Source organism: Trachymyrmex cornetzi, unplaced genomic scaffold, assembly GCF_001594075.2.
Source record: "Trachymyrmex cornetzi isolate Tcor2-1 unplaced genomic scaffold, Tcor1.1 scaffold18, whole genome shotgun sequence".
In the NCBI taxonomy this organism is placed as follows: domain Eukaryota; kingdom Metazoa; phylum Arthropoda; class Insecta; order Hymenoptera; family Formicidae; genus Trachymyrmex; species Trachymyrmex cornetzi.
Window position 1 is genome coordinate 513,852 of NW_017296418.1, and position 10,356 is coordinate 524,207.

General features: G+C 33.9%; 2 protein-coding genes across 2 annotated transcripts; one reads left to right on the top strand and one right to left on the bottom strand.

Moving 5' to 3' along the window:
- The first annotated feature begins 2,876 nt into the window (after positions 1–2,876).
- On the top strand, positions 2,877–4,574 carry LOC108759343 (iron-sulfur cluster assembly 2 homolog, mitochondrial). Its single transcript, XM_018504725.1, has 3 exons — positions 2,877–2,979; positions 3,432–3,653; positions 3,743–4,574. Exons 1-3 carry the CDS (start codon positions 2,903–2,905, stop codon positions 3,918–3,920), a joined length of 477 nt encoding a protein of 158 aa, XP_018360227.1. The 5' UTR covers positions 2,877–2,902; the 3' UTR covers positions 3,921–4,574.
- On the bottom strand, positions 4,556–6,863 carry LOC108759341 (synaptonemal complex protein 1). Its single transcript, XM_018504724.1, has 5 exons — positions 6,601–6,863; positions 5,277–6,131; positions 5,036–5,182; positions 4,719–4,952; positions 4,556–4,635 (listed from the first exon to the last, which is right to left on the bottom strand). The coding sequence occupies exons 1-5, from the start codon at positions 6,661–6,663 to the stop codon at positions 4,609–4,611; spliced, it is 1,326 nt and encodes a 441-aa protein (XP_018360226.1). The 5' UTR covers positions 6,664–6,863; the 3' UTR covers positions 4,556–4,608.
- Positions 6,864–10,356: the final 3,493 nt, after the last annotated feature.

The window sequence follows — 10,356 nt, forward strand, 5'->3', positions numbered from 1 at the left end:
CTCTTTTCTTTGTAAGTATACTCAGCCATAGAACAAACGAGCTACTAATAAATTTAGTAGCCCGTTTTTGCAGGTTAGTATGTCTTTAATTTATTTTTTTAAAGAATTGGAAAGAGTAAGGGCATTAGGAGTCAGGCGCAGAAGACGTTGCACAAATAATACACTAATAAAGAATGAAACTTCTTTATTCACTAAACGCGCTTACATGTTTCGTTTCATTTTTGAGCCTTCTTCAGAGCAAACACACACTGACATATATAAAGTAAAAGTTATCCTGTCATGGTGAGCTCCCCTACATCGAGGATTTCAATGCCAGAACCAAATAAAAAGAAAGAAAAGGAAAATGAAAAAAAGGGAAATATTAAAAAAGTCGAATTAAAGAATATAGAAACTAATTTATCAAAAAACTTTAATAATATAATTAATTATCCCGAAAATATAGGGACGCTCACCATACCAACTGGCCAACATATCAGGAACCGGTTCTTGCAATATTCATGATAATGTTTGCGGTACTTTGTAATCATGGTGAGCGTCCCTATTTTCGGGATAATTAATTATATTATTCAAGTTTTTTGATAAATTAGTTTCTATATTCTTTAATTCGACTTTTTTAATATTTCCCTTCTTCTTCATTTTCCTTTTCTTTCTTTTTATTTGGTTCTGGCATTGAAATCCTTGATGTAGGGGAGCTCACCATGACAGGATAACTTTTACTTTATATATGTCAGTGTGTGTTTGCTCTAAGGAAGGCTAAAAAATGAGTCGAAACATGTAAGCGCGTTTAGTGAATAAAGAAGTTTCACTCTTTTTATAGGTATATTATTATAGTATAGTATTATAAATATTACACCTTTATAGGTGTATTATTTGCGCGATGTCTTCTGCGCCTGACTCCTAGTGCCCTTACTCTTTCCAATTCTTTGATTTGTAAGGAGTCTTGATTAGTTTGATTTATTAACGGATTTATTTTTATGTCTAATTATTTTATTGTATTTCGCTAATGAAATAGCAATAATTTTTTTAATATTATTCTTTGTATTATTCCTTTATACAATTCGACATTGCAATTATAATAATTATTTACAATACAATTATCAATGCTGTTCAAAATATAATAAAAATGATAATATAGGAGCATAATTAAAAAATTTTAGTAATGCGAGATTATACAAAAACGTCGAAAATATGTACGATAATATCAAATTTTTCTAAACCAATGTTTAATGAAATATTAATAAATGCAGAAGAAATACTAACAACAATTAGATCGTATTTACTATTAATTATTAATTCGCGAATATAAAATTTAATAATATCTCGCGATAAAAAGTCATTAATATATTTATAACAGTGCTGTATTTCATGGCGTGCAAGATAACTAACTTAATAATTTCATCATATCAAAGTCCCTCCGCCTTGTAGTTATCATATGTTTCGTCAATTTCGTGTAATTTACATCAATAAAGTAACAAAAAATTTGATTTACTACAAGATAAATGCTATTTGTATTGAATAGATATTATATAGAACTGATATACGTATAACTGATATAACTGATATACGTATACATTCCAATAAATATATAATTTATTAGTAATTATTGTGCAAATTACAAAAGTAAATGTGATAACATTTATCTGGACATAGTTTATATAAATTCTGTATCACGTATCTAATACTATCATACATACATTTATTTACAATAAAATTAATTACGATATTAGAATGTATATCAGTTATACGTATATCAGTTCTATATAATATCTATTCAATACAAATAGCATTTATCTTGTAGTAAATCAAATTTTTTGTTACTTTATTGATGTAAATTACACGAAATTGACGAAACATATGATAACTACAAGGCGGAGGGACTTTGATATGATGAAATTATTAAGTTAGTTATCTTGCACGCCATGAAATACAGCACTGTTATAAATATATTAATGACTTTTTATCGCGAGATATTATTAAATTTTATATTCGCGAATTAATAATTAATAGTAAATACGATCTAATTGTTGTTAGTATTTCTTCTGCATTTATTAATATTTCATTAAACATTGGTTTAGAAAAATTTGATATTATCGTACATATTTTCGACGTTTTTGTATAATCTCGCATTACTAAAATTTTTTAATTATGCTCCTATATTATCATTTTTATTATATTTTGAACAGCATTGATAATTGTATTGTGAATAATTATTATAATTGCAATGTCGAATTGTATAAAGGAATAATACAAAGAATAATATTTAAAAAATTATTGCAATTTCATTAGCGAAATACAATAAAATAATTAGATATAAAAATAAAAAAATAAATCCGTTAATAAATCAAACTAATCAAGACTCCTTACCAATCAAAGAATTGGAAAGAGTAAGGGCACTAGGAGTCAGGCGCGGAAAACGTCGCGCAAATAATACACCTGTAAAGAATGAAACGTTGTATGTGGATCAGATACACTGTGGATGGCTTGAAATGGACGTGGTACGTAGTTCCCGCAGCTCGGAAAATGGACGTTGGTGTCGCTAGTGTACGGGGAGTTAGAAGCATTAAGGCCGTAGCACACACTTTTGCATAACGCATAATGCATAAGAGAATGAACCAATCGATATTCTTCTTTTCCATGGAATGGGAGGAAAGGAAAGATTCTGATTGGTTGATTCGCTTATGCACTATGCCTTATGCGTTATGCAAAAGTCTGTGCTGCGGCCTTTACAGGAAAAAGGCCGGGATGGCCGCTCTCAGGTTTCTCTCCGAGAAAAACAAAGTTTGGAAATGTGGCGCAAAAAATAAACGATGCGTCGCTGCAACTATTTGTAAATAAAGCTTAAAGTTGGCGGCAAAATTTGGAACTAACTCAACTACTCAACAGCTGATATCGACTAGGAAACATGGCGAAATTAACTCATGTCATGTGGGGTTTGTCTTCAAATTTTGCAGCAAATCGGTATTTCTCTCGATTGTTGGCGTGAGTAAAATTTATTTTTTTTTTAACATATTAAATCTAACATAATCATTTTGTATAATATGTAAACATGTTACTTCATTACCATAAAATATGACAATATAATTCTGCATATTTAATGTGCTGTATTACATATTTTGTTTGAATTTTAATACAAATATTTATGCATATTGTAAGGGAAAAATATATTTTATTAGTAATTGTACTGAAAAATATTAAAAAATAATAAAAGTATACATAACTAATATGAATCATGTGTGCATCTAATAATAAAAGTAAAAATCAATTAACTTCATCAAGAAGGAAGAATAATTTGAGAGCAATAACATATTATTTGAGTTTTAGAACTCGGGTATATAACTTGAAGAGAGAATGAAGGCACATGACTCATTAACTAATGGAGAGAGATATAATATTTAAAAAATTCCTATATATATATATATATATTTCCATAGCTCACCATGGTACAATGTATCCATGGCTACATCATCCCGAGGAGTGTCAATGGAAGCTGCTGTCAAATCTGCAGATGATTTGATCATCAGTGATAGCTGTGTGAAGCGTTTAAAAGAAATAGCTGATGATAGCACATGTTTGAGAATTATTGTGGAAGGTGGTGGTTGCTCTGGATTTCAGTACAAGTTTGATTTAGATCCAAATATACAAGAAGATGACAGGTGTGCATTAAAATGTATATATATATATAATATATTTTTTTTTTGTAACCAACAATTGATGGAAACTCTTTATTTCCTGTGTTATACAGAATATTTCAGAAGGATGGCACTAAGGTAATAATAGACTCGACATCGTTAGAATACGTGAAAGGATCAACGATAGAATTCCATACAGAATTAATACGATCTGCCTTTAGAATAACGAACAATCCTTTAGCCGAACAGGGATGTAGTTGTGGTGCTAGCTTTGCTATTAAAGTAGAATAGATGATGATGGATGTACATGTTATTACATTGATTAATGACAGTGTGCTGTCTCGTAATTTAGTATTAATTTTGAAACAGTTTACCGAAGATTAATTATACTTTATTTATAATTAATACGCGCAAGGCAATACATACAATTGCTTTGGCGATTATACATTAATTTTATCACAACACCTACTATAAACAGTAGCTGTACATATCTCTTATATTTCTTTTAATATAGAAAGAACAGTTTATATAATTTACAATCGTAGATGTCAATTTAACTATAAATGGTCTAACTACAATTGTCGTACAAGTGATACCAAAAAGGATTTATGCATCTTTTTATTAACAAATTTCGATTGTAAAATTTATCCTGTACGAAGTGTTGGTATATTGCTGTAAATAAGCATGAGCAAATAAGAATAATCGTTGCACATGTACAATATTAGAAGTTGAACTTATAACATAAACAACGTTCATAAAAAGAACGTCGTTTCGATGAGTTTTTATTTTGATTTTATAAATAATGTAACATCGAGTTAGAGAGCTCTTTAGCGCTTTTCAGGCTAAAGACACGAGTATGCGCAAAATCAGTGGTTTTCAGATATGAGCTAAATATGTACATAAGATTTATCAATGATCCCGATTAAACCATACCACTGAATGGAATGTCAATGATTGTTCTTTGCAATTCTGACCTGGATCACTTCTGTTTCCCCTTTTTACTATTCTGAAAAAAAAATTTATCCCTTCGATATTAAACACCGTCGTAAAAGACTGTCCCTTATATATGTATATCCTGTGTATCTTTACCTTATTAGCTAGTTCAAATTTCAATTGTTGTATCTCCTCCGTTTGGAAGATAAGTTTCTCATTCATATTGGCAAGATGCTCGCTCATAGTATTGAGCTGTACCTTGTAATTTATCTCCTGCGCATCCTTCTCTTTTTGTATACTGTTACAATTAGAAAGTGTTTCTAACAGGGTCGCTTCGCACTTCTCTCTCTTTGACTCGCTTGTATCTAACTGCGCGTGCATAACTTCGCTCTAAAACACAAACAAATGTGTGCATCGTATAATAAAAATATAAAAACGTTTATACAAATAAGATTTAAAGTATGTTTTATTACATTAGCGGCCATAGCTAAGTTCTTAATATGGTAAACATGTTTTTCGTTTGTTAATCTTTCAATTTCTTCTAGGAAATAATCCCTAATTTTTAATTCACGAGCTTCAATTTCGTCTGGTATGGCAAAAGGTGCACTCAATTTTCCAATCTGTCAACAAAAAAAAGTTGAGACATATAATTTAGTTAAAAATGCGATACATATATTTAAAAAGAATGTGGAAATATATATTAATAATACATACCATATTATTTATTTCCGCAGGTTTTAATGTGTCGTTATTAATTTGTGGAGTTGCTGCACCCTCTCTTTGTTCTAATTCATCATATTTAATCTTGAGTATATGGTACTGAGCCTTCCAATGATTGATTTCCTTCTCTAAGTCACATGATTTCGCATAAAGGAATTCATTACTTTCTTCTTGTGACTTTTGCGGCTTTCCTTCCCCAAGTGACTTCGACGATCTACGCGAGGCAGACGGTGAAGAAAACGGTGATGGTTCTGTCTGACGATGATTCGAGAGTATTCCTCTCGTATCAAAATCGAAACCATCGCGTCTACCTTCATTACTAGACCACGACACAGTTTCCTCTTGTTTCTGTCTATCGTTTAGTTTTCTCTGTAAGTCATTTCTCTCTCTTTCTAATTTGTCTATAGCGCTTTGATACTGGCACTCTAACTCTACCTTAGACTTCTCACAATAATCGACTTTACATTCCAACTGTTGTATTCTATCGTACAAACTTTCAATTTCGCTATCCTTGTCGCTAATCTGGGACAATAATTGAGCATTCTCTACAATCTTCTTCTGAAATTCCTCGTCCAAGATGTTATTTGGTGGCGGTGGTGCCGGAATCTGACTGTTGTTCTCCGACGCTTTGCCCTTACCCTTCTTGGGCTTGTTTTGCACCTTGTCGAGCTCTTCCTGTAGTACAGTTATACGCTTTGTCAACTGCTGATTGCGAAATGTTAGACTGTCAATCTCCTGCTCAGCCCTACGAAACTCCACCTCCTTTTCCTTCAGTTGATTCCGGACATCTGTGTTACGTGCTTGTTCTTCTATCACAGCCTTCTTCAGAACATTTGCTTGCGCACGAATCTGCAAATTGATCATCCTCCTTTAGATACATAAAGTAGTAAACAAATGAAGTAAAAAGCCAACATAAAATCATAGATTGGCAGCACGCTATCGTAACCCAGTAAACTCCAACTAACAGTAACATAACATCAATGTTGTAATTTCATACTCAACGATATAAATATAATACAACACACGTGTACAGTTACATTATTAAGAGATCGATTCTGTAACTCTTAACGACAGTCATTGATGTCATTGCGCAGCTTTTTTATTCTACATAATATCTGCGCAACGACATCAACATACGACTGTCGTTAAGAGTTACAGAAGTAGCCCTTAAGTGTGAAATTATAATATTGATATATCTTATGTTACTGTTAGACCAATTTTTTTTTTATTTGTCATATGACAAATTTTTCAAGCGTATATTACTCTTAGTTGATGTTTACTGGAAAACGTACAAAATCTGGCTTTACGAGAGTCTCACTTTTGAGTATTCCGTGGCGATTTTCTGATACTTGGTCTGCAGTTGACCGTTGGCACCCTCCATACCTTCCTGCCCCAACCTACCTACGCGCTTCCGTTAACGCGTCTCTCCGGGTTCACCACGCGGATGTCAATTATTGACACCTGGACATCGTTCACGAGACCTTCGGGTGTTGCGCTCGCGGCGCCGGGACAGGCATCGCGCGTTTCCTGGTGATGACGTCGGCGCGCGCGATGTTTATCGACGAGTCAGCACACACACATACAACGCACACACCTCCTGAAAAACGCGGTCGCGGACGCTCCTCTCAGGCGAGGAGCCGTGGGGAGAAGCGTACACGTACCGTAAACGCGCGCTCTTTAATGAAACGCCTCCGAATTCCGAAACGCGATAATATACGCCCGCCCTACCGTGCCATACCACCGAGTCCTGCCTGCGTGCGTGCGACGTGAAGTGAACGTCACATCGTCGCGATATACCGCCGACCGAACGGAAGCTGGCCGCAGGCGCACGTACTTTCAAACGCGACTCACTCGCGGGACGGTTCTTGCCGATAGCAGCTGATAGTGCCGATACCGTATCGGCCGCGTATCACGAAGCACACTCGTAGCCGAGCATCTCGTACATACTTCTCGTTTCGTCTCTTTGTCGCACTGACGCCCGATCGCACGCTCCTTCCCGTTTCGAGTGCAGAAGGTATAGCGCGGTGCAGCCGCGAGGAACAGATTCCTCGCCATGTAAATTTCAACGTATGATAATTGTCGCGCGAGAGATAACAAGATCAAAATAGACTACTGTCTCTGCAGTCGTCGGGTCTTTATCGCGCAGAGAAGTTGATGTGAATATTTAAACTCGTTTTCTGACGAATAAGAATTTCAACGCGTATGTATAGGTACGGAAATCTTATTTATTGAAACTCAATTAATACTAGAATGTAACTGCCTATTACGGTCGGAGCTGGATCTTCGTTGCTTTAAATAATTCAATCTTGAATCACTAATATATACTATATATGTACTTGCATATATACCATATTGTAGTCTTTTTCAAACTGCGCGCCGAATTGTTTTTCCGGACTAAATAAACGCAATTAATACTACTCTAGTAATCGCGAATTAAATTGACAAGCAATTTTAATAATTTGATGCTACCATCGAGCATCATATATTATAAAGATGTTAATCTATAAAAACTATTAATAAATTTATTGCGAAAAATATTACCTCGGCCGGGACTTGAACCCGGATCTCTTGTAAACCGTACGAGCGTCCTGAGCCATTAGACTACCGAGGCCTTAGTAATATTCTTCGCAATAATCGGTATACTAAGGAAACAACGTCTTTCTTTCAGGCGACGTAATCTAAACAATATATTTATATTTTTTGACCGTATATTTGAGAAACTCAATTAATACTAGAATGTAACTGCCTATTACGGTCGGAGCTAGATCTTCGTTGCTTATTTATTGAGTAATTTGATGCATTTGAACTTCGAGATGGAATTAATGATCGTCTCTTATTATTCTTTCCCATAAAAGCGCGCGATCTATTGTAGTAATAATTTCACGCTATTAAATCAATGAAAATTCAAATTTCTATAATTCTCTAACTTTACGCAAAGAACTCTCAGAGATAAGAAAATTTATATCATACAATTAAGTTTCTTGCGCTCTGAATTTAATTAGATAACTCGATATTGTCAATTTAATTCATTTTCGTTGCTACGGTTTGATTCATAAAGAAACTAACGAAATCAATTCTTGTTGATTGAAGTTTGCGACCGTTCAGTTTTAGATTCTTCTTAAAGAAAATTTTAGTTAATATTTAAAATAAATTAAAAATTTGATATGGCACGAGAGCAAATACATCGCGAAATGAATGATTATTTAAGTGCTAAATATAATAATTTTCTGATCCTTTTAGAAAATTATTATACGAGTATTTAGCACTTAAATGATCACATTCATTTCGCGATTTATTTGCTCTCATGCCATATAAAATTTTTAATTTTTTTTAATATTAAAATTTTTAATATATTTAATAAATCAGATTTTAACAAATGTGTAATAATAAATGTAAGAAGTTTTAATAATTTTATTTTTTAATTTAATTAAATTTTTGTGGTTATATTTTTTTTATCAAAATGCAAGACGTGTCGGTAAATACGCGATTATAACCGATATGCGACGGTCGATAATGATTGTAAGATGGGAAAATACAGTCCATCGTTAAGAGATGTCGCTACTGACGCAATATTTGGGGTGGCACCCAGTTGGACACGGCTCAATTGGACACGAGCCACTGACAGTGCTTGAGACTACAAAGCTCCTAAGCACCGATCGCTGTGATTGGTGGTGTCCAATCGAGACGTGGTCAATCGGGATCACCCCGTATCTTTATATATCGTATTAGTCATAAATTTAGGTTGTGTTCTAAAAGTTTATTCCGAATAAAAAAATTAAATCATGAGCCGGTATATTCGTGTAGTCGCCGGTTCTTATTTTAAGATCTGCATTTTATATTAAAATACTAATATGGTTCTGATTTTTTTTCTGTTTAATAATAAATACGGCTCTGTGATCTGTTTATAGAGTTTTAAAATATTACTTAAGGCGATCTTGAAATAAGAACCGACTCAACCGACTATGAATATCGGTTTATATATCGAGTTGACACTTTTATATTAATTAGCGACTAATGTATATATGTGTAAAATGGTAACTATTTTTAGTAATCAATTATATAATGTTTTAAGTATATAGTTTTAAAATAACGTGAACCAATCAGAGAGCCATAGCCGTATTAAAACATTTTTCCCTAAGGCTGGAATCAGACTACGCATTAAAGATTGAGATTGAAGATTAAAATTTGACCACTGAGGACAAAGGAATTTTAGGTCCTATTGTTTTGATTGGTCAAATTTCAATCTTTCAATCTTCAATCCCAATCTTTAATAGTCTGATTCCGGCCTTAGGGCGATTGTTACCAACGCCGATTAACTTAATCGACGATTAAGGCCCAGTTTCACAACTCACGGTTAACTCTTAACCGAGGTTCAACTTATTTGTGATCTTTTTCCAATTCTAGAATTGAAAAGAGATAATGAATAAGTTGAACTTCGGTTAAGAGTTAACCGTCAGTTGTAAAACTGGGCCTAACTCAATCAGCAGTGTAGTCAACAGCAAGATTGTATATCGTTCTTAATCTCATCTCTTCGTGATATACTTCTATCTCTGCGATCCTATACTTAACTGTGATAAAAGTAATGAAAATCTCCTATCTATAATAGTAATTCTGCTGATTGAGTTAATCGTCGATTAAGTTAATCGGCGTTGGGAACAGTCGCCCTTATACAATAAGAACAGACTGTAATGAATATCACTCTTAATACCACTTAAATAGACCGCGATCGGCGGTGACAGTTCATGCAACTGCAAAGAAAATCAATTAAGGTGCGTTCCGTATCGCGCATGATGCGCATGATGCATCCATTGTCCTTGTTTAACATTTGGTAAGCAACAAGGATAAACGATGCATTATGCCGTATGCGCATCATGCGTGAAACGGAACGCACCCTTAGTGGACGCTTCGATTTTTCGGTGCCGGACATTCCTCGCGTCTTTAACCAGTTTATTCGAAATCGATTTTGCCATATATGGCAAAGCGTACATCGGATTTTGGTTGCGTATCGAAATGTGCTGATGGCACTTTTGTGATTTGACATGTATTCCTTCGGATTCGACAATATGTCGCGCTC

What these genes read in the sequence shown, in the direction of transcription:
- LOC108759343 (XM_018504725.1), top strand. Translation starts at nt 2,903, where the DNA reads ATGGCGAAATTAACTCATGTCATGTGGGGTTTGTCTTCAAATTTTGCA. An exon ending in TATTTCTCTCGATTGTTGGC is followed by an intron (nt 2,980 to 3,431) that starts GTGAGTAAAATT and finishes ATATTTCCATAG; the next exon opens with CTCACCATGGTACAATGTAT. An exon ending in AATATACAAGAAGATGACAG is followed by an intron (nt 3,654 to 3,742) that starts GTGTGCATTAAA and finishes TGTGTTATACAG; the next exon opens with AATATTTCAGAAGGATGGCA.
- LOC108759341 (XM_018504724.1), bottom strand. Translation starts at nt 6,663, where the DNA reads ATGGAGGGTGCCAACGGTCAACTGCAGACCAAGTATCAGAAAATCGCC. An exon ending in ACTTAGCTATGGCCGCTAAT is followed by an intron (nt 4,953 to 5,035) that starts GTAATAAAACAT and finishes TTTGTGTTTTAG; the next exon opens with AGCGAAGTTATGCACGCGCA. An exon ending in AATTTGAACTAGCTAATAAG is followed by an intron (nt 4,636 to 4,718) that starts GTAAAGATACAC and finishes TTTTTTTTTCAG; the next exon opens with AATAGTAAAAAGGGGAAACA.